The 27,929-nt window shown below is 41.7% G+C and overlaps 1 protein-coding gene across 1 annotated transcript in view; it reads right to left on the bottom strand.

Moving 5' to 3' along the window:
• acox3 (acyl-CoA oxidase 3, pristanoyl) overlaps nucleotides 1-27,929 on the bottom strand; it is a 138,972-nt gene that overhangs the window by 18,226 nt on the left and 92,817 nt on the right. Inside the window, 2 exon segments of the mRNA XM_069923121.1 lie at nucleotides 422-586; nucleotides 25,768-25,777. Coding sequence (XP_069779222.1) covers nucleotides 422-586; nucleotides 25,768-25,777 — 175 coding nt within the window.

Here is a 27,929-nt window from a genome sequence, read left to right as displayed (position 1 = left end):
AGAATAGTGAACTTGACTTCCTCTTTATTAAATGTTTTCTTTGCTAAAAGACTGATTTGCAAAGAGTTCTTGGTCATTCTTTAGGCCAAAGATATTGGTAAAGAAGTGAGTTGTTTCGTTACAGTGATACAAGGGAGAGAAATTGAAACATAAACATTTACAAGGTAAAAGCAGCCAAAACGCACAATGAAATGATTGCTTCAGTAGATTATGGTCTTGGTTTGAAACATGTTGGTCAGCAAACAAGAAATCTGAAGATGTTGGGGTCCAGAGCAGTACACAATAGTGCAGGAAAACTTAGGAGGTCACACAGCATTAATTGAACAGCAGTCAATTTTTTGGGCCTGAGCCCTTCTTCAGGTATGCTCAGATTGGTAAGCGATGCATACAGATACGTTCGTATATTTCTGGTAGAACTCACCTTGATATAGGATTGCTGTGTGTTTGGTAAGAGCCCAAAGACCGTACAAGGAAGTGAGATGCTTTAACACAGGCTGTAGATTAACAGATGTGCTGGAGCTACGAGTAAAATCGTGAAATCTTTGCAACACATTGAACTCAATAAATACTATCTGCAATAATACACCTAGTGGTGAACAGGAGAACAGATTTATTTACGCAAGGTAAAAAAAACTCAGCCTAATTTAAAATGGATTAACTGAAGGTCCTTTACAGTGGGAGCAAGACTGTTGTCAGCAGTTCTACAGAGGGTATTGTTTCAGAGATGGTAAAATTTAGGCAGTAGGAGAGTTTTTAGTTTCCTTCCTTTTTGTGTTTTTTTTATTACTCATTATTGGCTGGGCTTCCAAACTACAATGCGCCTAGTTTCTCCAGAATGACAATATTATTCCTCATAGCTGTTGGTTCTTTTCCATCTTCAACAACCAGAATTCCTTCATTGGCTACCTCTTAACTCATTTGTCATATTGCAATGAAAAGCAAATTATCCCACCCAACTAATAGGCAGTTGTATTAAAGAGACACTAGACACAATTCTGCCGATTTGCAAGTGCTATCTACCGCAGTTGTAGCCAATGTCTATTGAGTTATTAATACACAAGTTTTGTTCATACTATCTCAAAGGATAAAATACAAACTAAAACAGAAAATGCAAGAAATGTTCAGCCATTCTGGTAACAGCAACGAAGAGTTAATATGTCAAGCTGATGGCCTTTCAACAAAATTTAGAATAATCAGAGATAAATCATTTTTAACTTGCACTGCAAGGGGTTTGGGCCAGAGAGGATTTAAAAAAAAATGATAGGTGAAAGAGACGTGACTGTGAAAGTAAAATTTTGTAAAAACCTTATGAAAAAAGAAGGTAAATGGAAATTTGATAATATGATAAAAGAAGAGAGCAGAAATTCTGTCATGGACTGAAGCTGAGCCTTTGAGAACATTGAACAATACAAAGGCTCTTTGGTCCTTCTAGTTCATGCTGAACTATTATTCTACCAGACCTGCACTGACCTCTGTACCCCCTTCAATCCATGTACCTGTCCAAATTCTTCTTAAAAATTAAAATTTAGGCTGCATTCACCACTTAAACTGGCAGCTCAGTCCACACTCCCCTCCAATGTTCCCTCTAAGCTTTTCCCCTTTCACCCTTAACCCATGTCCTCTGGTTTGTATCTCACCTACCCTCTGTGGGGAAAAAAGCCTATCTACATTCATTCTCTCTAGACCCCTCATAATTTTAAATACCTCTATCAAATCTCCCCTAATTCTTCTCCACTCCGGGAAATAAATGGCAGATATTGCTGGAAGTAGTCTAAGAGTCGCGGTGTCATACAGAAAGGAAACAGGGCCTCCAGCTCCCCAGGTCCATGACTATCCACTATTCACTAAACTCATTTTATTCTCCACACATCTCCTTCAACCACCACCTCCTCCCTGCTGCCATTTATCAACACATGAGGGACAATTAACTTTGGGATATGAGAGGAAACCTTACTGCGCAGATGACAAGGAATGCCCATGGACACAGGGGAAAAATGCAAGCTCCATACACATAGCAGCATAGGTTAGGATCAAACTCATGTCAGCCGAACTATCTGAGCAGCGACATGGAAAACGTGGCCGAATGGTGCACTAATAACCTCTTGCTTAATGTCACAAAAGCAAGGAACTGATTGTAGACTCTAGAAGGGAAAACCAAAGGTGTATAATCCAGTGATGAATGGTAGATCAGAGGTGGAGAGGGTGAGCAAATTTAAATTTCTGGGAGTCACTGTCTTGGAGGTACTTTTCTAGACCAACATTCTAATGTTAACATGAACGAATGTGCCTCTACTTCCTCGGAAGTTTGCGGAGACACCGGAAACCCTGGCAAACTTCTACATATGACCGGCTGTGCCACGGCCTGGTATGGGGACACCAGTACCTCTGAGCAGAAAACCCTACAAAAGAAAGTGGACACAGCCCACAGGCAAAAGTCCCCCCACCATCAAGAAAATCTATGCGCAATGCAGTCGCTAGAGAGCAGCAGCAATCATCCAGGATCCACACCACCCAGCATGTGCTCTGTTCTCCTGATGCCGTCAGGAAAGAGGTGTAGGTGCCACAAGACTCGCACTACCAGGTTCAGAAACAGCTCCTACCCATCCACCATCAGACTCCTCAACAAGAAACTCAATCAGGGACTCATTTCAGGGCTCTGACTTTGCACATTATTTATTACTGAATATTTTTCTGCATTTCCACTGTCAGTGTGTTTACATTTTTTCTCTTTTGTACATGTATATTTATCTTGAGTACAGTTTACGCTATCATTAATATAAATTCTGCATGGGCTGTGTGATGAGGGAACAAGTTAGAAGTGTTCAAAGAGTGACGATGCAATCCTGGACACACGGACACACACGCGCACACACACACACACACACACACACACACACACACACACACACACACACACACACACACACACACACACACACACACACACACACACACACACACACACACACACACACACACACACACACAAACCAGTAATGTATAGATCATGCACATTGGTTACACGATAGCTACTAATGCTACTAGCCACCCCTCCCACATCAAGTAGGCATGGCACACCAAATAGCAGATATATACCTCTAGCAGCAATTAACAATGGGTGAGACACAACAGCCTCTCCTGGGTGTATGCTACAAGTAGCGTCCTCCCTTTACCAGCACACACCTTACAGTTAGTCCCCCAGTGCTGCCCATGGCTCGCAACCTTAAGTGGATCTCAGGGGGATAAGAGGCTGAACTCATCCATGTGCTGCTTTAATATACTGGGTATATATCATTGCTATGTCCTAAATATTATGGTTCCCTGAAATGAGGGGACTATGAATAAAAAGTGCTGTCACTTCTAAATCATCAAACCAAAATGTACATAAATTCCCTTTAATAAAATTTTGAATGTGTACTTTAATTACATGTGAATAGTTTGATTATGAATTTAAAACTGTGAAGTACAGGGGCAAATAAAGGAAAACAAATGTGACTTTGTTCTAAATATTATGGAAGACACTGTAGATAGAACATGCTGGATGCCTGAAAGAAGTATGTAAAAATGTAGCATTTTAAAGGGTTCTGATAGACCAAAAAATATTTAGGCCATAGAGGACTATGTATCACATGCAAGAAGCAGTGTTTTAGATGAAATTGGGCATAATGTTCAGTGCAGACATTATAGGCCGAAGGGTCTGTTATGTGCTGCACTGTTCTATGTTTTAAGTATTCTCCATGACATTGATTGTTCTGGCATCTGAGTTAGTTACTGGGAATGTTGAATTTTCATTGCTTAGCCAATTTCTACAACTGACTATGTGAAAGACACAAAAGGACAGTGCTATGGGATGTGATGGGGGTGAGGTAAAAATGGTGTGCTATGTAAAAGATGGTGATGCACATGGGTGAAGGGGTATGTGAGGGTGGGTGAGAGAGAGGCTGTTGAAAGAGGAGGTGGGAGTAAAAGAAAGTGAGGTTTTTGAGGGGTAGGGTGTCATGGGGAGAGGAGATGAGATGAAAAAGGCAGAAGAGAAGAATAAAGGAAGTGGTTGAAAAGGATTAGGCTGATGGGAAGAGTCAGGAATCAATGGATGAAATGGTGAGAGCAAGGAATGTGCGCAAAGAGAGACAGGGAGTGAGGGGATGTGGTGATAGGGTAGAGCAGGGAGGAGTGAAGGTGGGGAAAGGAGAAGCCTGGCCTGAGAGGTGAGGAGAGGTATGGAGTGAAATCAGAGAGTAGAAGCTGAGGATATGGGGATAGGGAGACAGGGACAGTGAGAAGAATTTGAACAAGGAGGGGCATGGTCGTGATATGAGTATGTGGACAAGATTGTGTGGTGAACTTGTAGGAGAATAGTAAATAAAGGGAAGAGGAAAGGTGGAAGGGAGAGGGAAGGAAAGAAGGCAGGGGAGCAGAACTGGTTAAAGGGCTTGGATGGAAGGGTGAAAGATGGAGTGGGTTGGTGGTTACAAATATTGGGAATGCATTACATACAATTAATGCTATGGATATTGAATACTGAATATTATTTAAAAGGGTGAAAAACTACAGCATGCTGATGTGCAGAGGGACTTGGGAGTGCTTGTGCATGAATCGCAAAAAATTAGGTTGCAGGTACAGCAGGTTATTAAGAAGGCAAATGGAATGTTGACCTTCATCGCTAGAGGAATTGAATTCAGGAGTAGGGAGGTAATGTTGCAACTGTATAAGGTACTGGTGAGACCGCACCTGGAGTACTGTGTCCAGTTCTGGTCTCCATATTTGAGGAAGGATATACTGGCTTTGGAGACGGTCCAGAGGAGGTTTACTAGGTTGATCCCTGGGATGAAGGGGTTGACTTATGATGAAAGATTAAATCATCTAGGATTGTATTCGCTCGAGTTCAGAAGAATGAGAGGAGATCTTATAGAAACATATAGGATTATGAAGGGTATGGATAGGATAGATGTAGGAAGGTTTTTTGAGCTGGCCGAAGAAACTAAAACGAGAGGACACAGTCTCAAGATTTGGGGGAGTAGATTTAGGACAGAGATGAGGAAAAATAGTTTTTCCCAGAGAGTAGTGAATGTTTGGAATTCTCTAACCAGGGAAGTGGTTGAGGCTGCTTCATTAAACATATTTAAAATTCGGTTAGATACATTTTTACATGATAGAGGAATTAGGGGATATGGGGAGAAGGCAGGTAGGTGGAGTTAGGTCATAAATTAGATCAGCCATGATCGTATTGAATGGCGGAGCAGGCTCAATGGGCCATTTTTGGCCTACTCCTGTTCCTACTTCCTATGTTCCTATGATATGGTTTCCTATGGCTCCATGAAATTAATAACTTGAGGGTGTGGTCAGTTCAATTAATGTGAAGAGCTTTGCTGCAAGGAATTGATCATTTTCTCTTTTTAAAACTCTGAAAATGATGTTTAAAGCTAGTGAGCAAGAACACTCACTTTATAGATCACACTGTTCACATAGGTGGTGTGCAATCGGGCCCAAGTAAGTTTCTGCCAGCATTGAACACACCAAGTGATTAATGTGCCATTCCAACATGGGGTAAGCACAGATGGAGCACTCACTTTAAGACCAAGGTGATCTTAGGCTGCAGCAGTGGATGACAGTCTTCAACTCCTTTGCTGTTGACCCTGGTCTTCACCATCTTACCTCCTATCACTGTCCCTCTCAATGCCACTTCACTACCCTCCTCTCACGAGGGTACCATGTTGCCTTCTTCTGGAAGCATCTGCCACATCTCAAGGGAGCGTGAACAAATGCTGACCTATCGTCATGTAGCAAAGGAACTACAACTTAATTTTTGTGGGCGAGAACTACAGGAAGCAGAGCGATGAGCTGCTTCTCTAATTTTAAGAGATGCAGGCCAGTGTGAGATGCATACTAGTCACTTAAAAAATGAACTAAGAATGCAAGTAAATCAACAGTAAGAACTCACTAGATACTGATTTCATGCTCTTATGTACTAAGTTTGTGCAGATTCCTTGTTTTTTTTTTCTGATACTATCCTGTAGTTTCCTTCTTTCTTTTGTTTTAAATAAAGTCCGTACCTTGCTGAAAGGAAGATGTTTATAAGTAAGTTTGCAGATGATAAGTAAGTTTGCAGATGATACAAAGATTGGTGGTATTGTGGACAGTGAGGAAGATTCTTTGGCTTGGCTTCGCGGACGAAGATTTATGGAGGGGGTAAAAGTCCACGTCAGCTGCAGGCTCGTTGGTGGCTGACCAGTCCAATGCGGGACAGGCAGACACGGTTGCAGCGGCTGCAGGGGAAAAATGGTTGGTTGGGGTTGGGTGTTGGGTTTTTCCTCCTTTGCCTTTTGTCAGTGAGGTGGGCTCTGTGGTCTTCTTCAAAGGAGGTTGCTGCCCGCCGAACTGTGAGGCGCCAAGATGCACGGTTTGAGGCGATATCAGTCCACTGGCGGTGGTCAATGTGGCAGGCACCAAGAGATTTCTTTAGGCAGTCCTTGTACCTTTTCTTTGGTGCACCTCTGTCACGGTGGCCAGTGGACAGTGAGGAAGATTACTGTAGCTTAAAAAGAGATATAGGAAAGCTAGAGGAGTGGGCTGAGAAATGGCTGATGGAATTTAATACGGTTAAGTGTGAAGTGTTGCATTTTGGAAAGGCAAATCTAAATAGGTCATATACATTGAATGGTAGACAACTGAGGAGTGCAGAGCAACAAAGGGATTTAGGAGTTATGGTAAATAGTACCCTCAAAGTTGATACTCAGGTAGATGGTGTGGTGAAGAAGGCCTTTGGAATGTTGGCCTTCATAAATCGGAGTATTGAATTCAAAAGTAGGGAGGTTATGATGAAATTGTACAAGGCATTGGTGAGGCCAAATTTGGAATACTATGTGCAGTTTTGGTCACCAAATTATAGGAAGAATATATACAAAATAGAGAGAGTGCAGAGAAGGTTCACGAGAATGTTGACAGGATATCAGGGTTTGAGTTACAGAGAAAGGTTGAGCAGCCTGGGGCTTTTTTCTCTGGAGCGTAGAAGATTGAGGGGTGATTTGATGGAGGTGTTCAACATTTTAAAGGGACAGAGAGAGTCAACGTGGATAGGCTTTTTCAATTAAGAGTGGGGGATATTCAAACCAGAGGCCATGGTTGGAGATTGAAAGGGGAAAATTATAAGGGGAACATGAGGGGAAATTTCCTCACGCAAAGGGTGGTTGGGATGTGGAATAAGCTTCCGGCAGAGGTGGTTGAAGCAGGAACGTTATTTACATTTAAGGAAAGACTGGATAATTACATGGAGGGGAGAGGATTGGAGGGGTATGGACCAGGTGCTGGTCAGTGGGACTAGGAGGGTGGGGATTTGTTCCGGCATGGACTAGTAGGGCCAAACTGGCCTGTTCTGTGCTGTATATGGTTATATGGCTATAATATTTTAAAAGACTAATAACACTTATTCAAGAATTGCAGCTTCTAAATACAGGCACTCAATAACAAGTCCAGCATGATAACCTTTCAGAGATGCACAGAATGGAATATCAGGGTCAGCCATGAATTTTACAAGTCCACAACAAAATATTTAAGTTGTTATTATTAATGAATGGTAGGGAGAAAATATGTATCAATTTCATCCCATATAATTAAAAGCACATAGCTGGAAAAACTCAGCAGGTCAACCAGTGTGCTCTATCTTCTCTTTGGCTTGGCTTCGCGGACAAAGATTTATGGAGGGGGTAAAAATGTCCACGTCAGCTGCAGGCTCGTTGGTGGCTGACAAGTCCGATGCGGGACAGGCAGACACGGTTGCAGCGGTTGCAGGGGAAAATTGGTTGGTTGGGGTTGGGTGTTGCGTTTTTCCTCCTTTGCCTTTTGTCAGTGAGATGGGCTCTGCAGTCTTCTTCAAAGGAGGTTGCTGCCCGCCAAACTGTGAGGCGCCAAGATGCACGGTTTGAGGAGATATCAGCCCACTGGCGGTGGTCAATGTGGCAGGCACCAAGAGATTTCTTTAGGCAGTCCTTGTACCTTTTCTTTGGTGCACCTCTGTCACGGTGGCCAGTGGAGAGCTCGCCATATAACACGATCTTGGGAAGGCGATGGTCCTCCATTCTGGAGACGTGACCCACCCAGCGCAGCTGGATCTTCAGCAGCATGGACTCGATGCTGTCGACCTCTGCCATCTCGAGTACTTTGACGTTAGGGATGAAAGCGCTCCAATGAATGTTGAGGATGGAGCGGAGACAACGCTGGTGGAAGCGTTCTAGGAGCCGTAGGTGATGCCGGTAGAGGACCCATGATTCGGAGCCGAACAGGAGTGTGGGTATGACAACGGATCTGTATACGCTTATCTTTGTGAGGTTTTTCAGTTGGTTGTTTTTCCAGACTCTTTTGTGTAGTCTTCCAAAGGCGCTATTTGCCTTGGCGAGTCTGTTGTCTATCTCGTTGTCGATCCTTGCATCTGATGAAATGGTGCAGCCGAGATAGGTAAACTAGTTGACCGTTTTGAGTTTTGTGTGCCCGATGGAGATGTGGGGGGGCTGGTAGTCATGGTGGGGAGCTGGCTGATGGAGGACCTCACTTTTCTTCAGGCTGACTTCCAGGCCAAACATTTTGGCAGTTTCCGCAAAACAGGACGTCAAGCGCTGAAGAGCTGGCTCAACATGATTATCCAACTGCACGAAAACCAACAAGGTCGGGTCAGATACAGAAATGAGCTCTCTGAACCCTTCTCCATTAACAATGGCGTGAAGCAAGGCTGTGTTCTCGCACCAACCCTCTTTTCAATCTTCTTCAGCATGATGCTGAACCAAGCCATGAAAGACCTCAACAAATGAAGACGCTGTTTACATCCGGTACCGCACGGATGGCAATCTCTTCAATCTGAGGCGCCTGCAAGCTCACACCAAGACACAAGAGAAACTTGTCCGTGAACTACTCTTTGCAGATGATGTCGCTTTAGTTGTCCATTCAGTGTGCTCTATATAGCAAAGGTAAAAATACATAACCCACGTTTCGGGCTAGAGGCCATCATCAATGTATGATGAATACCTTGATGAAGGTCTCGAGCCCAAAATGTCATTTATGTATTCTTACCTTTGCTATATAAAAGACACTGCTTGACCTACTGAGTTTCTCCAGCTATGTGCTTTTACTTCAACCACGGTGTCTGCAGACTTGCATGTTTTACTTCATCCCATACAATTCATTTATTAAAGAAAAACAAAAACAGTTGGAAGTAAATCCTCCCAGGATTTGATTATATTTTATTAAATGTAGCATTTATGAATGTTTGGATATTCATGGGTACTATTATGTTCCAGGAATCCAATATCTTTCATAATCTATGGATATATTGGGAAATCATATAATTGAAAACAAATGTTAACTGTTGGACTGAAAAATGATATGAATACTTTGTTCTTCATGCTGCAGAGGAGGGAGATGGAAAGGTAGTTCTTTTGTGTGATTTTCATGTCAATTGCTAAAATGTTTGAAACAAAAATCATCTCTCAAAATGGATGCAGGAGGCTGGAGGAAGTAGTTGGGTGACAGTCAGGAGAGGGAAAGGGAACAGGCAGTCAGTAGTTGTTCCCCTCAAATAACAAGTATACCATTTTGGATACTGTTGGAGGGATGACCTACCACAGGGAGAAGCCACAGTGATCAGGTCTCTGGCATGGAGTCTGGTCTCATAGCTAAGAAGGGAAATGAGGAGGAGGCGAGCTGTAGTGATAGGGGATCCTATAGATAGAGGAACTGTTTGTGTGGATTACTGGTGCTGCTCCAGGGGATTTAAACTAGATTTGCAGGGGGTTGGGAACCACAGTGCCAGAGTAGATAAGATAGTGGAGGAGGTAAAAGATGATGTGAAGGCTGCATGTAAAGTCAGAAATCAAAGGGTTGTACGTGGTGGAAATGTTCCTAGGTGCAGCTATTTCAATTCAAGAATTATATTAGGAAAGGCAGACGAACTTAGAGAGTGGATTGACATGTGGAATTATGACATTGTGGTCATTAGTGAAACTTTGCTGCAGGAGGGGCAGGACTGGCAGCTCACTGTTCCAGTCTTCCATTGTTTCAGATGTGATCGAGTGGGGGGGATGAAAGCGGGAGGTGTGGCCTTTCTCATCAGGGAAAATATCACAGTTATGCTCAGACAGAACAGACCAGAGAGCTCATCTATTAAGGCTACATGGGAGGTGCTGAGGAATGGGAAAAGTATGACCACACTCATGGGGCTATATTATCAACCACACAATAGTCAGCAAGAATTGGAGGAGAAAATCTCTCGAGAGAACTGCGAACAGAACCAGGAATAATTTAAGTTGTGATAGTAGAATATTTTAACTTTTCACATATTGTCTGGGATTCTCATACTGTAAAAGGGCCAGATGGTTTGGAGTTTGTCAAATGTGTTCAGGGAAGTTTGCTAAATAAATATATAAAGATACTAACTGGGAACCAGACAGGACAGGTGGCAGAACTATGTGTAGGGGAATATTTTGTGTGCAGTGATTAGAAGGACATTACTTTTGTTAATTAAAAGTAAGGATAGGTGTGGTTGAGATTCTGAATGGTTAAGATTCTGAACTGGAGAAAGGGCAATTTTGTGGAAATAAGAAAGGATCAAGAAAGTGTGGATTGGGACAAATTGTTTTCTGGCAAGGATATGTTCTGTAAGTCGAAGGTATTCAAAGGCAAAATTTTGAGAGTACAGAGTTTGTATGTTCTTGTCAGGATTAAAGGCAAAGTTATCAGGCCTAGGAAACCTTAGTTTTCAAGGGATATTGGGAATCTGGTTGAAAAGGTGTATAGCAGGTATAGGCAACAAAGAGCAAATGAGTCATTTGTGGAGTAAAAAAAAGTAAAAGATAAAACTTAAAAAGGAATTCGGGAGGGTTAAAGAAGACATGAGGTTGCTTTGCCATACAATGTGAAGGAATATCTGTATTCCCTGTGCTCTACCACACTCCATAGTGACCATCCATTTACCATGTTTGTCCTTTCTTGGTTTATCCTTCCAAAATGCAACACCTCATACTTGTCTGCATTAGGTTCTGGCTGCCATTTTTCAGCCTATTTTTCCAGCTGGTCCAGATCCCTCTGAAAACATTGAAAACCTTCCTCGTCCACAATGCCTCCAAATCTTTGTGCCAACTGCAAACTTGCTGATCTAATTTGCCACATTATCATCCAGATTATTGATATAGATGACAAACAACAATAGTCTCAGCACTGATCCCTGACCTCTAGTCAAAGAAGCAACCATCCACTAACACTCTCTGGCTTCTCCCGTCTAGTCAATGTCTAATCCAAGTCACTACTTCACCTTGAATATCGAGCATCTGAATCTTCCTGACTAACTTCTCATGTGGAACCTTAACATAGACCTTACTAAAGTTCACGTAGACAAGATTCACAGCCTTTCCTTCATCAACCTCCTCAAAATACTTTTTCCCTTTGTGAAATCAACAATCAGCTCCTTAGTTTTGGTGACATTGAGGGCAAAGTTGTTGTCGGAGCACCATTCAGCTGAGTTTTCAATCTCCCTCCTGTATGCTGACTCATCATCTTTCCTTATACAACCTACTACTGTGATATGTTGGCAAGTTTGTAGATGGTGTTACTGTCGTACTGAGCCACACAGTCCAAGGTGTAAAGTGAATAGAGCTGGGGGCTAAGGATGCAGCTCTGTGGTACTCTGGTACTGATGGATAATGTGGAGGAGATGTTCTTACCAATCCTCACTGATTGTGGTCAATTTCACAGTGGGGTGCTGAGTCCCATGCCTTGGAGTTGCTGATTAGTTTTGAGGAGATGATGGTGTTAAATGCTGAACTGTAGTCGATAAAGAGCATCCTGATGAATGCATCTTTACTGTCCAGGTGTTTATAGAACTGTAATTTTTCCAAAATATTTGGACAGCTTTCCAAATAAATGCTAAATTTCCTGCTGATAATGATAAATTAATTCTGAAGACTATTGTTTGGGTTGACAATAGACAGAGAGAGGATAAATAGGAAAAGATCCAGGACTAGAAATAAAGTTTGAGAGAATAAATCCACACAGATAGTGATCGGACTGAGGTTTGTGTAAGTGTACAAGGGTAATAGGGGAATAGACAGAACCATGAAGATACATGGATCAGTAGAGGAAGAAGTCAAAAGGAAGTATGGTTAAGGATCTTGAGGTCTTGTAGGATATAATGATATAGAATGAAATACATATTGAAGTTAGATAATGGATTAAGGCTTAGGGAAGCAAAACAGCAGCATTTATCCCAATGTCAATCCATGAGAAAGATAATATGCACAATGGGACTTCTGCAAGGGAATATATTACTGAAAAGTAAAGCTGTGGCAAAGAGAGAATATAATAATATTGTCTGGATCCAAAGTAGAGGCTTAATTCCAAACTTTACATCCAATTATTCCAATCATGTCTCCATGTTAGGAAACTTACAAGCAAGATATATTTTCAAAAATATCATCACAGCCTTTGCTCATCACCAATGTTAGTCCATTCCTTTTGGCCATCATTCTGCTGCATTGTAAGAAACAGCTGAATTGATTCATTCTTTTCCTCTGATCTCATTAGAAAAACATGTTCCAACACATTGAAAATAGCAAATATATGTGCGCTCCGTTGCATAGCAGCAACACCAAAGTGAGTAAATAAAAAAGTTAACCCACAATACTAACAAAACTGCTTTCAATTGACATTGTGATTGAATTAAAGGAACATTTGTTTTGGCATTCACATTGATATAAATACCGTTTATACTCGTGTAAAAGGCAGGTTTGTGGACCATTTTATAATATTAAATTTATCGGGTCAACTATTACATGCATACTACTTTTGACCACATTTAAGTATCTGCATCGTTTGAGGTATCAGGAACTCTGATGGGTGGGTGGGTGGGGCTGAGGTCAGAGTCCGTGGTCGAGGCATGGGATGCTCCAATGTGCAGGGGTCAAGGACTGGTGGTAAATCTACGTTTAAGAATTTTGTACTAATTTTCAATTAAAGTCAGAGTTAGTGGTCTCAGGTGACACATAGGTTTAATAAACTCCGATATGTTCTCTTACATCTGTTATATTCTTTAAAGGATTTGGTTGATCTTGGCTATCTATACCTGATATACATGCCTTCATCCTTTCCCTTAATATCTCTCATCAGTCAGGGTTTCTGAATCCCGTCAGCCTTGTCCTTCACTCTAACAGGAACATATTGGCCCTGAATTCTCCCTATTTCATTGTTAAAAGCCTTCCACTTACCCAACATTCCTTCACCTCCAAACAGCCTCTTCCAATCAAATACCATCAAAATGTTCTTTGCCCAAATTTAGGATTTTAACTTGTGGACCAGTCTTGTACCTTCCCATATCGAATAATTATTTTAAAGCTAATAGAATTATGGTCACTGGCCCCAAAGTGCTCCCTTCTGCCGCCTGCTCAGATTCATTCCCCAAAGGAGATCAAGGATTGCACCCTCTCCAGTAGGGCCATCAACATATTAGTTGAGAAAACTTTCCTGGACATAATGAACAAATTCTACCCCATTTAGACCCTATGGAAGCCCAAGTCAATATTAGGAAAGTTAAGCGTACCTATTATTACAACATATTTCTTACAACTATCTGTGATCTCCCTACATCAATGCTCCTCTAATCCCCATCAACGATGAAGACATTTCTTCTCCTTTACATCATGAATATATGAAACCTTATGTTTCAGGAGGTGCACTTGCACCAACACCTCCTCCCTCACCCTAGACAGGCCCCAAACAGGCTTTCAAGTGAAGCAACACTTCACTTGTGTATCCGCAGGATTGATTTACTGCATCGGTGCTCCCTTTATGAGTTTTTCTACATCGGAGAAACTGGGTGAAGACTGGGAAATCGCTTCACTGAGTGCCTTCATTTTCTCTACACAGGTAACAGAGACTTTCCAGTGGTCAACCACTTCAATTTTGCATCACACTCTCATATTCACATCTGTCCATCTCCTTCTGATTCATCTGACCCTCAGGATCAGTACGATTTGCTTTCACTCCCCTTCTGTAGGTTTTGTGGTGACTAATGAGGCTAATATAAGGTGTACTTGACAATAAGAGGTGCACTTAGGTGAATACTTTGTAAGATGATGTGCTCCATCCAACATTAACACATGCATGTTCTCAATAATATCCTGAATACATCTACATTTTGAGCTGTTGGTGGCCAGGAATTAATAAAGTCCCTCTCACTATGAAGTAGTGCTGTCAAGCAGATCCAGAGGATTTAGTGAGGCCACAAATTGCAACATCTGATTCACAGATGATGTCCATGCAAAAGGCAGCACATTAAAATCAAAATTGAAGAGTCAGTTAAAATTAAATTGATTTCCCACTGGGGACCTGTTAAACCAAGGTTTTCGGTGTGGTTGTGGTCTCTCAATCCCATTTGATCTGGAAAATCAGAAACATACCCATTGACACATCTAGGGAAGTTCAAATGTACCTGCTATTGAAATCCTAATATTTCTTCAGCTACCTGTGATCTCCCGATATTTATGCTGCTTAATTCCTAATTAAAAAATATAGAGCTGATATGACCCTGTGTTTGGATGAATTGATGAATTGCAATGTAAAATATGCAATTCAATTATCTGATGGGCAGGACTTCAACAGGAAATGGGTCTAAATACAAAATATGAGCAAAACAATTTTTCTGTCCAATTTATGTGTATTTAAATGTGCATTTAATATATTTACTTCCTTGACCTTTGGAACACTAACTAAATAATCTCTGTACCATCTCACCAGGGGTCCTGAGCTGTATTACTTGGAGGGAATAAGATCAGGTGATGCCATTACTTGCAAGCAACAGTGTCCAAAGCTGAGGTTTTTGGGTCAATAGTCTGGAACATACTGGGTTGAGAATGTTGCTGTCGAACATGCACTATATTTCTTGGAATGTTTCCTAATAGTGGCTAACTTCCACCTTCCCAAATAATGGGCCATAAGTTTCAATTTTAGTCAGTCCTGCAATGTCCAACATTTAAGAATAAATTAAAAAAAATAAATGCTAAGCTGTAGAAAAAACAACCAGATAGATTACAGAGTGTACTTTCATACAACTTGCTGTAAGTATCTATTGTGCATTTATGTTCTATTAGGAAAATATGGATTCTAGATATTATTCAAAGCACCATGGCAATAGCTGTAGGCTAGGGCTTCCCACCTGAAGGCTTGACTGTCTGGAGCAGTAACCACTGCTTTAATCATATCTAATTGACTTGTTATGAGCATGGTTTCATAACTCCAAATGAAATGGACCAATGACAATTTTTCTCAACCAAAATATTTCAGTAACAATTGGGCCTAGAGGAGTGGTTCTCAACCTTTTTTTTCCCATTCATATACAGGTACCACCTTATGTAATCCCTTAATTCTCACAGAGCACCTATGGCATAGGGATTACTTAAGGTGGTATATGAGCAGAAAGAAAAAGTTTGAAAACCACTGGTCTAGATCATTCAACTTCTGGACGCACACAGTGAAATAAGCCCCAGCCTCTGGTTCAGTTTAAAGGAGATGTGCAGAAATTTCAGGCAGTAATTCAGATGAATAACAGTACAATTAAGATCATTCTGGCTCTCATGAGAATGTGTCACCATTGTACTAAATATCTAATCATCAACGCCTCATCAGCCAGTGTTTACATTTTTCCCAAATCTTCAACGAAAGTGCAGCCTTCAGACCATGAAATTAGAAGTTGTTGGAATGTTTTAAAGATTATAATCACATTCAATACTAATACACAAAAGTGCTGGAGAAACTCAACACATCACACAGCATTCTTTTTGGTAAATATACAGAACCAACTTTTCTGGCCTGATCCCTTTGCCAAGGTATGAGCAAAAAGCAGTCAGGTGTCTGAATAAAACAGTAGGGGGAGGAGCACTGGCAAGAGGTCATAGGTGGGTATGGATGGGAGAGCAGAAGAGAAAAATGCTGGGAAGTGATAGTGGAGGGGATAGGTCTCTGAATGAAGGGAAAGGGGTGGGAGCTGGAGGAAATGGAGTCTTGATTGGAGGAAGGAAAGTATTAGCTGATGCAAGTACCAGGGTTTAGGTGTTCTAAAAGGAAAAGGACTGAAGGTTGGGGGGGGGGAATGGGTGCAGGGAGTAGCATTACTGGTCAGGGATAGTATCATGGATGTAGAAAGGGAGGTCACCGTGGAGGGAATGTCTACTGAGTTAGTGGGGGTGGAAGTCAGAAATAGGAAGGGAGCAATCACTGTACTGGGAGTAGCCTATAGGATCTCAAATAGCAAGACAAATACACAGGCAAATTTTGGAATGGTGCAGAAATTACACAGTTGTTGTCATCGGGGACCTCAACTTGCCTAATATTGACTGGCACCTCCTGATTGCAAGAAGGATACCTGATGCAGGATATGGAACAGCCAACTAGAGAAGAAGATCTTTTACTGAACCTGATCAGGTGGCAGACCTCTCGGTTGGTGGGGGGGACGGGGGGGGGGCACATCAGTGATAATGACTGTAACTCCCTGAACTTTAGCATATATAAAAGCAGACAAAATTAGAGAGAGAGTTTAATCGGGGAAAGGCAAATTAAGAAATTAAGATGGGATATTACAAGAATTATGGAGAATAAATTGTGAATAGGTGTTCATGGGAGAAAACACAGAGGTAATGTGGAGGATGTTTAGGGTCCACTTCCATGGGGTAGTAGATAGGTTTGTCCAACTGAGACAGGGAAAAGATGGTAGGAAAAGGGAATTGTGGTTGACAAAACAGCTGAGGCAGCTAATTAAGAGGAAGAAGGAAACACACAGATTTAGAAAGAAGGAAACAGGAAGGGGTCATGAAAATTATATGGTAGCTGGGAAGGAACTTAGGAAAGGACATGAGAGCTTAAAGGGGGCTGGAGAAGGCCTTGGGAAGTAGGAGTAAGGAAAGCTCCAAGGCCTTCTATGTGTATATGAAGAACAAAACATTGATGAGAATAAAGGTGCGGCTGCTTAAGGAGGCAACATGTGCCTGGAGATAGATGAGGTTCGAAAGGTCCAAAATGAATGCTTTGCTTCAATATTCACAAGAGAAAAGGATGTAGATCAGGATTATGTCAGAATAGAACAGGCTTGTCTGCTGGATAATGTTGAGATTAAAGAAGAGGAAGTGCTGGAACTTCTTAAAAACATTAAAATTGATAAGTCCCTGTGGCCAGATGTGATATATCCTAGGTTGCTGTGGGAAGGGAAGAGATAGCTTGGGCATTGACTATGATCTTTGAGTCCTCTTTGGTCATAGGGGAGGTGCTAGAAGATTGGAGAATGGCAAATATTTAAAAAAGGTATTAGGGAGAATTCTGGGAATTATAGAATGGTGTCAGTGGTGTGCAAACTATTGGAGAGGATTCTTAAGGATAAGGTTTAAGAGAATTTGGAGAAGTACAGTCTACTCAAGGATAGTCAACATGCCTTTGTGAAGGGAAGGTCGCGCCTCACCAGCCTAATTGAGTTTTTTGAGGAGGTTACAAAAGAAATTGATGAAGGTAGAGTGGTAGATGTTGTTTATATGGATTTTAGCAAGGTAATTGACAAGGTCTCCCATGAAAGACTCATTCAAAAGTCATGAGGCAAGAGATCCATGGAACCTTGGCTGTGTGGATTAAAAAATGGCTTGTATGTATAAAGCAGAGAGTTCTTTTTCTTTGGCTTGGCGTCGCGGACGAAGATTTATGGAGGGGGTAAAAAGTCCACGTCAGCTGCAGGCTCGTTTGTGGCTGACAAGTCCCGTGTAAAAAGTATTCTGTCTGGAGGTGAGTGACTAGTGGAATTCTGCAGGGATCTTTTCTGGGACCCTGCTCTCTGTGATTTTTATAAATGACCTCAATGAAGAAGTGGAAGGATGGGTCAATAAGTTTGCAGATGATATGAAAGTTGATGTTGTGGATAATACTGAAGGTTGTTGTAGGTACAAAAGGATATAGAGAGGATGCAGAGTTGGGCAGAAAAGTGGCACATGGAGTTCAATCCAGATAAGTGTGAGATGGTGCATTTTGGAAGGTCAAACCAGAAGGTTGAGTACAGAGTTAATGGTCGGATACTTAACAGTGTGGAGGAACAGAAGGACCTTGAGTCCAAATACATACATTTGTCAAGGTTTCCACAATAGGATAGTTAAGAAGGCCTCTGGGATGCTGGACTTTATTAATAGGGGGACTGAGTTCAAGAGGTTGAGAGATCATGTGGAAAAACTACAAATTTCTGGCGAGACTATTGTTAGACTATTGTTTTCAGTTCTGGTCACTTCATTGTAGGAAGGATGTGGAAGCTATGGAGAGGGTGCAGAGGAGATTTACCAGGATGTTGTCTGGATTGGAAAATAAGTCTTATGAGGCAAGGTTAGCACAACTATGACTTTTCTCTTTGGAGTGAAGAAGGATGAGAGGAGACTTAATAACTAAGTCTACAAGATTCTGAAGGACATAGATAAGGTGGACAGCCAGCACCCTTTTTCCAGGGCAGGAAAAGCAAACACCAAGGGACATTTCTACAAAGTGAAGGGAGGAATGTTTAGGGTAGATATCAGGGTAAGTTTTTTTTTACACAGAGAGTTGGGTCCCTGAAATGTCTGTCAGGACTGGCGGTGGAGGCTGAAACATTAGAGCCATTTAAGAGACTCTTCGACAGGCACATGGATGAAATAAAAGTAAAGGATACATTGTAGGAAGAGTTGAGTTTATTTTTGGTAGGAATATATAGGTCAGCACAACATTGAGGACCAAATGGTCTGCACTGTGCTGTAATGTTCAATGAAAGGTGACAGTGGGATTGTGAAGGAGGGAGAGACAGGGAAGGGTCTAACGGAAACCAGAGAAGTCAATGTTAATGCCACCTAGTTGGAGGATGCCAAGACAGAATATTAGATATTCCTCTAGTATTCAGGTGGCCACAGTTTGGCGGTGTCAAGCCATGGACAGAAATGTCAACATAGGACTGTGATGTGGAATTGAAATGGTTGTCCACTAGGAGATTCCCGCTGTTCCAGCAGACAGAACGAAGGTGCTCAACAAAACAATCTCCCAGTCTGGGTTTAGTCTCACTGATATAGAGGAGGAGGTCACAACAGGAGCATTGGATGTAGTGAATGACCCTGCAGATTGACAAGTGATTTGTTGCTTCACTGTTTGGGACCCCGAATGGTGGTGAGGGAGAAATGTTGTTTAGTTTTCACAGACAATGCAAAACCTTTATGAAAATCTGCAAAAGCATACATTGGGTTGAATGAAAAACTGTCACTGAGGGTGGGGTGATATGATGCAGGATTACACATTAGCAGTGAAAGAACCATTGCATGCTGCATGGAGGGAGAGAGTCAACAGTGACAACAGGATTCCTTATTTCCCAGTTTCTGCCCAAATGATCTTAGAGGCTGATTGTTCATGTTTAAAGTCTGGAGGACTTTCACTACACAAAGGAGCAATGGAACTTTGTACTTTGCTCTTTCTGTATCCTATGTTGAGTCTGTCTTAATTTTAAAAGAAATAATGTTTTGTTTGATTAACTGTAGATTGTTTCTGACTATTTTTGAACAGTACTGAATGCCAAAGACGTTCACAGATATTCAAAACACGTTACAGGCAATAGCAAATAATAGCACTCATCTTTCATTGTTCTCACAGCTGCTCAGAGCCTTATCAAAGGGAACATCATTCGAACAGTCTCCCATTAACAGAGTCTATGGTGCATATGATTAGGATATTCAAATACAAGGCTGTAATTAAACAGAATGAGCTACAATGTTCAGTTACATGGGGTCGGCTGTTTGGACACAATTGATCCTGATATGCTTCTGAAATTTATGTATAATGTCAATGTCCAAGAGGAAGTAGAAGATCTTACTGATAACGACAACAAGCTATGAAGTATTGAACCCACCTGCATTGAATTCGTCCATCATTATTGAATGAAGATCTACCGGGACCAATGCCTGAAGAGGGCGCACAAAATCAGTGAACCGGTGCGGACTCGAAAGGCCAACATGGCCTGTTTCCGCTCCGTAAATGGTTATATGGTTATAATGTCAATGCTACCCACAATGCAACATGCTCCACACATACAGAAAATTAAGTATCAGCAGCTGGAAAATGCTTGCACCTATGTTATTATTAGGAATTATAAGCATTGACTATAGTTACTGAATGATTTCTATTTGCTTCACATTGATTAGTGTTTAGTGGAGGGGTGGGCAACCTGTTTTTAAAACTCACATTCTACCTTAAGTAATCTTTATGCCATAAGTGCTCTGTGATTAGTAAGGGATTGCTTAAAGTGGAAGGGAAGGTTGCAAATCACTACTCTAGACCCAATTGTTACTGAAATATTTTGCTTGAGAGAAATTGTCATTGGCCCATTTCCTTTGGAGTTATGAAACCGTGCACATAACGAGTCAATGAGGGACGATTTAAACAGTGGTTTTCAAACTTTTTCTTTCCACTCATATACCACCTTAAGCAATCCCTTATTAATCACAGGACACCTATAGCATAATGATTGCTTAAGGTGAAATGTGAGTTATACAAAAAAAAGTTGGCCACCCATGGCTTAGTGCTTTATTGTTCTTATGAGTTGGTAAAATTTTTCGAGGATAGTATACCAGCAGCTCAAAGAGATGGTGCAAGTTGCGAGCAGACACAAATGCTTTGGTGGTCATTTCTTGGTGCACAATATAACAGGGAAAATAAACAAAAGACATGTTTTGCAAGACAAGTCAGTGGCCAACAGAAAGGGAGGAGGTTTTCATTGGAAGAAAAGAGAACATGGGGAGATTTGAGATGTGTACATTGACAAAAGTTGAACAAGAAGACCAATTCTCCAAAGAGTTTGGTTGATTGCTAAAATAAATTAGAATGGAGTTTAGAAATTTTTATTTACCCAGAGTTGGATGGGGTGTGGTTGGTGGGCAGTGGGCATGGAAGGTGCTTCCTGAAAGGATGGTGGAACCTTCATCATACTTAAATGTTGCAAGGACATGTAAAGTGATAAAAACTGGAATATAATAGAGGGTTAGTATAAAAAGAATCCTTTTATTGTCAAGCTTGGAAGCAAATTGCTGAATGATTTACTTTGTGGTACTAAAGACATCCATGAGTCCATGACACTCAGATGCTGGGTGGCCTCCTGCAAATGGGAGAAGCAACATCATGATCATTTGTTTTGCAAATGTAAGGCCCTTTCAAGCAAGGAAAATGTGTAACTGTAAAGGCGGAGGTTCTCTGGCCTTATGTCTAGAGACGTTCCTTTCTGAATGCGCTGTGGCCAGCTCTGAGGCGCTGAATACAACCTTTCTCGCGGAAGGATAATCGGTGGAGCCCAACACTCTGCCCCCTAGCTTGAATGAACAGCCTCTGTTGCGGCTGGTTACATGCGGGCTGATGATGTCACAGTGATGTCATCAGCCTAAGAGACAGGAGTGGGATTTTTAAAATACCGACAGTGAGCACTGAGGGTGCACTGGATCACTGTCTGGATACTAAGACCGGCTGAAAACATCACAAGCATCTGTCTTGCCTTCTCCGGGGCTGCCATGATCCAGTATAGGGCTCTTTCTGCATCAGCATGAATGACATCATGTTGGCGGGCGGCGCTGCGGCACCAGTTGCCCCACCTCCATTGGATATGGAGGGTGCAACGAACACCGCTCGATATGAATGAGACGTTGGGAGCAGCCTTTTAGGGCTGCTCTATGAAAGGCACATTTTATGTTTTCCCTCCATGCTTCTAGTTGGCCTCCAGGTGGAGGCTGGGCATGAAATGACCTGTAATTATCCATCATTTGCACATTGAAAAGAATAAGCTGGTTCAGAACTTTATGCAAAACCCTGAATGCTCTTTGACATTGCCTACAGGCTTTCTGGCAAATATGACTTCAAAGAAAAAACACAAAAACTGCAGAAGCTGGTACCTGTAGTGAACAAAGAGAAACTGGATGGGTACTGCAGGCTAGGCAGCATCCATGGAGTCGATGTTTAGGGTCAAGACCCTTTATCAAAACTGATGTGGGGTGGAGAGATATAAAAGAGGTATAAAGTGGTTGCGGAGGAGCCAAGAGGTGATAGGGTACTGGATAAAAGAAAGTGAGAAAGATGGGGACAGGTAGTGGAGAAGACTGAAGGGTTAGTGAATGGGGAAGGTCAGGAAACAAAGTTGGAATGGGAGCAGGTAAAGGTGTAAATCATGGAACTGGATGCAGGTGGGTATTTCTTCAAATTGGAAAAGTCAACATTCATGTGTTGGGTCCACACAGGAGGAATATAATATGCTGTTTGTCAAGTTTATATTTAGCATCACCCTGACAAAAGATGAGGCAAAACACGCACATGTCTGCACAGGAATGGTGGAGGGAATAAAACATTTGGTCTAGTTGTAGACAGTGGGTATGGCAGCCAAGGAAGGGGAATGTAGAAGAATGAGGACAGATTTGATTAAGATACTTACAATTATGAGAGGTATAGACAGAGTAAACGTAGACAGGCTTTTTCTACAGAGGACATGGGTTAAGGGTGAAAGGGGAAAAGTTTAAAGGAAAAATGAGGGAAGACTTCTTCACAAAGAGAGTATGGGAGTGTGGAACAAGCTGCCAGCTGAAGTAGTAAATGCAGGCTCATATTTAACATTTAAGAAGAATCTGGACAGATACATGGATATGAGGGATAAGGAGGGCTAGGGACTGGGTGCAGGACAGTGGGACTAGGCAGATTAGAAGGGCCAAAGGGTCTTGATTCTGTAGGGTAATGTTCTATGATTCTATGGCTGGAAAACCAAAACCTAACTTTCATCTACAGGAAGAATGTGTGTCTTGGTGAAGTGTTTTCCCAATTTGTGTTTGGATTCACTGGGGTACCTGAGTCCACACCAAGTGCCTTGAATGAAGTAGATTAGGTTACATATGGTGCATGTGAATCTCTGGCTCATCTGGAAGGGCTGTTTATGGCTCTGGATGGAGGTGAGTGGGGAGATATAGGAACAAGGTTTGCACATCAATGTGCCTTAGGAAGTGCTTAAGGGGATGAAGGGATGGGTAGAGAGGGACTTCAATGGAACCAAATTTAAGAAGTGGAATTCAATGTCATTTTTAGCCTGTTTATTCATGGGATATAGACATCAGTGCCAGTATTTAATGTCCATCCCTAACTTCTCCAAAAGTTCAGTGGTTAGAGCAAGGGTCTTGTAAATGAGGAGTTCATTCCTTGCTGGGTCCTCATTTCTGTGAGGGGCGCTGGACAAAGTGGCGACTCTCTGGTCTTCCTTACAGTAAACAAAGTTAAAGAATTTCATGTATATTGCATTTTAAATGTAGTGACAATAATGGAACCTTTACCTTTTACCTTTAACTGAGGTGACAGTTAAGGTTACCTTCCCTGAATGAGCTTTTACAACAATCCAGTCACAAACTAGCTTTTATTTTAAAATATATGCAGTAAAATCCCCGTTATCCAGAATTCAACCAACTGGAAGTCTCAGGCAACCGGCAAAAAAAAAATTGCAGAAAATAGATTGTTAAAAAGTACGAATGTCTTCCTTTCCTTTTCTTGGAATATGAGTTCATGCATTATTATTTCTATATGATAGGATAAAAATTCAAATGTATATTATTTTTAATTTATTTGGACTTATAATGTATGGTTGAATGATAAAACTCAATAAGGATAATTTTTAAATAAGTAGAAAAGTTTAAAATTGACACCCCCTGATCACGCAATATGCAATTTCAAGTGAACGGCAAATTCACTTCTCCGGTATCTACTGTTAGGTCTGCTTTGTTCATGAATGAGTGAGACAAACACCAGGCTGAGTCGAAATCAGGGTTCTTTGTTCTTTATTACCGGATTGTAACACTTGCGACCAACCATGTTAGTCGGAGAATGCATTCTGCCGTTATCAGCAAAATGGTGATTTTTTATACCCTTGGATATGTGCTTAGAACATCATCATATCATTACTTGTCCAATGACTAAAACTGTTGCTATCCTTTCCCTGCTAGCTTCCTGCCTCTCAATCCATCAATGTCTCTCTTATCTTGTAAGTACAAGGATGCATTCACATCTTGTTACAGCCCTGTACATTCCCATCTCATGATGTTTTACCTAACACTACCAATCCCCATTGGTGCCATAAATGGGTGCTTTACTCTATTTATTTATTGGCTTGAATTTAAACTCTCAGTAGCATTGGTGAGATTCAAACTCATGCTGCTGTTCAGGCTTCATTTCTACTCCACTGACATGACACTGATATCCATGCAGTTGCTGGTATATTTGCAAGGATGATTTTTTTTTTTGTCTTACATATTTTCTCTGGCGAGCCTGTGTCTATGTGTTTTGTGGGTTGTTTAGAGATACCGTGTCTGCCTGTCCCGCATCGGACTTGTCAGCCACAAACGAGCCTGCAGCTGACGTGGACTTTTACCCCCTCCATAAATCTTCGTCCGCGAAGCCAAGCCAAAGAAGAAAGAGGTACCTGTATATCGTAACAGTTTAGCATATTTATTTTACCTGGCAACATGTGCACTAACATGCAACCACTGCTGGTTTTTTTCTTTGAGTAAATATCATTAAGTCAGATGCGTTTAAAATTATTCTGGACTCAAACTAACACAGTTTAGTTTACCAGGGATTCAACACCATGCTCTTCAACTAAATTCAGGACTTCCTAACTGAAATACCACAGTTTGTTCGGGTTGGTAGCAGAACATCAAGCATCATCATGTTGAGACTGGTAGAACTCAGGGCTGTGTGCTCAGCCCACTCCTGTTCACGCACCAACAGTGTCATCAAACAATACAGATGACTCAACTGGACTTGGCCTCATCAGCAATAATGATGAGTCACACTACAGAGAGGAGGTGGAAAATATCATGATGTGGTGCAAGAGCAACAACCTGAGTACCAATATAGAGAAGACGAAGGAGATGACTGTGGACTTCAGGAGGTCCAGGAACAACCACCCTCCACTACACATCAATAACTCTGCAGTGGAGAGAGCAGCGAGCACCAAGTTCCTTGGAGTCTACTTAACCAGTGACCTATCATGGACATTGATAGGCTCTATCAATAACTCCAAAGCCATAGAGTGAGGAACAATAGGCTTTATTATACTTAAGATGTAGCTGGCCCGATTCCAAGTGCTCGACTGAGGACAGGGAAAGGAAGGTTGACCTTTATTCCAAGGTCACAAGGGGAGGAGTTGCCAGAGACCAAGTCACCAGTGGGGGGCAGGTCAGCTATCCATCGACAGTTATATATTCGTATCACCACAGACATGTGACTGCACTTCCTGAGAAGACTGAAGCGGGCAAGGCTACCAGCCACCATATGTCAACCTTGTACAGTAGATCTATCGAGAACATCCTGGTCGGCTGCACCACAGTGTGGTACGGTTGGTTCAGAGAAATAGATCGGAGGTTAATCCACAGGTCCATATGAGTGGCAGAGAGGACCAGTGGGGTATCCCTCCCCTCCACTACCATCAATGCGATCTACTGGGATCCTTGTCCAAAGAGAGCGCACAAAATCGTTGAGAACCCCTTCCATCCCACACGCATCTTTCAGCTGCTCCCATTAGGAAAGAGAAAAAGTGTCAGAGCGAGCACCACAAAGCTGAAAAACACCTTCTTCCCACCTGCAGTGAGAATACTGAACAACCAAAGGAACTGCTCACACTAACCATCTGAGACTCATATACTCAATATTACCATATATTTCAGCGTATAAATCGAGTCGTGAAACAAAAAAAAATCTCTCAAAAAATGGGGGTTGACTTATACATTGAATATATTTTTGAGACCATAAATTCATCTTAAAATCTAATCCATGCTGAAGTCTGGGTGCGACTTGGCCCACGGCAGTGCAAATGTTCTTATTTTATTTCAGGTGATTATGTAGCAATCTTGCCTCTGTTCATGTACCTATTCTGCAACAGGATTTTCCAACTCAGGCCAATGAGTGATTCCTTTTCTCAAAGAACATTCCCTTTTCTGGTATGTTTCTTAAAGTCTCTTCTTTCTTCCTCCAATCTCGAACCAACTTCTCGTGCTCATCAAATTTCCTCGCAGCAGCCCAGTTGATGGTTTTCTCGGCCATTTCTATCACTTTCAACTTAAAGCTCATTTCATATTTTTGTCACATACTGCATTGTGTCGATGGACCCTCCATGGTAGCAATCACTTCCAGCCAACGCCCAGCAGATCAATCTGTGTGATCTATGGGGTCGACGTATATGCCGGTGAATGGCCCATCTCAGGCATCACGATCTTTGGGGGTCAACTTATACACCAATCAACAGGGCATCTCAGGCAGCCACAGAATGTGTGTGCATTATGTCGGGTTGTGTGTCTGTTTGTTATGAACTGAGCACTATTTCATTGGGTTGTACTTGTGCTATTGGATGATAATAAACTTAACTTGGCCTTGACCTAAATTGTTTTTGTAGGCTGCTGGGACAGTGGATAGTGTGCTTCATCTCCATTTTGTGGGTTATGCAGAGGACAATAATTAAACCAATGTAGGACCTGAAGAAGTGGGGCAGGAAGTTCTTAACTGTGTGGTCAGGTGGTTAGCTTTGGAAGGGTGACTATCTTCTAATATTTGTGTTGGGCCTCTTTAAACGACTTACCAAATGTCGCTCATCCCCATCCTGCATGCATAACTTCATTTTAAAGGATTTGGGCCACAATTCGCACACATTGGCACATTGGTGCAAATGTTACATGGTTTTAAGGTTTAGCGTGCACTCTTGAATCTTTCACTTTGTCCACCTTGCCATGACAGAGCTTGGACTGAAGTTGCTGTTGCTTGTGTCTGGTATTGGGCTTGCAAATAACATGGTCTGTTGCTGGAGCTGCCAGAGGTGTAACTATGCTCTCAATACTCTGATTTATTGACCTGAGAGATGATGTATATAATGATTGGAAGGATAATATTTGGGGTTCTTTCAAATATTTTGAAGTGCCCGTTATGGTTACTCCATGACCACAGTGCATCGTAACCTGCAGAACAGTCCATGAGCTGTGAGGCAGGTTAAGTCTTGTTCTTCATATACTCTTTTCTGAGATGACCAAAGTCTGTGCTGGTGCACTGAAGATGATGGTGAATTTCATCATCGTCTTTTTCGCTATTGCATATTAGGAAACAGGCTTCATATTGGCACAACAATGGTCTCTGACCAACCTCGGATGAACTCCTGGAAAATATAGACCATTTTCCTCATCTTGGGAACTACCTCTCAATGAAAATAGAGAGCGGAGTAAATGCAGCCAAGGAAAGAACATCAATTTTTTTTAACTGATTGGATATTGTTGGACGGATGAGCATTTTCTGTAAACATTCATAATTGACAATTTTTCTTATTGTTGTATGATTAGCAGATGATTACAACATCAATCAATACATTAGAGTAGTGGTACTCAACCTTTTTCTTTCCATTCACATACTACTTTAAGTACAGCCTATCCCATAGGTGCTCTGTGATTAATGTCTCTCTCTTTGGCTTGGCTTCGCGGACGAAGATTTATGGAGGGGTAATGTCCACATCAGCTGCAGGCTCGTTTGTGGCTGACAAGTCCGATGCGGGACAGGCAGACAGTAAGGGATTGCTTAAGGTGGTATGTGGTTGGAAATAAAAAGTTTGAAAACCACAGTTTTAATTTTACCTAATTGACATGTTATATGCATAGTTTCATAACTCCAAAGGAAATGGGGCAATGACCATTTTTATCAAGCAAAATATTTCAGTAGCAATTGGGTCAACCTTCCCTTCCCACTCACATACCACCTTAAGCAATCCCTTACTAATCACAGAGCACCGATGGCAGAGGGAATGCTAAAAGTGGTAGGTGAGTGGAAAGAAAAAGGTTGAGAACCACTGCGTTAGGAGTAATCATCTAATACCA

This window comes from Narcine bancroftii, chromosome 3, assembly GCF_036971445.1.
Source record: "Narcine bancroftii isolate sNarBan1 chromosome 3, sNarBan1.hap1, whole genome shotgun sequence".
Taxonomy (NCBI): domain Eukaryota; kingdom Metazoa; phylum Chordata; class Chondrichthyes; order Torpediniformes; family Narcinidae; genus Narcine; species Narcine bancroftii.
Note: the sequence above shows the minus strand (reverse complement) of the source record. Positions and strands in the feature narration are given on the sequence as shown.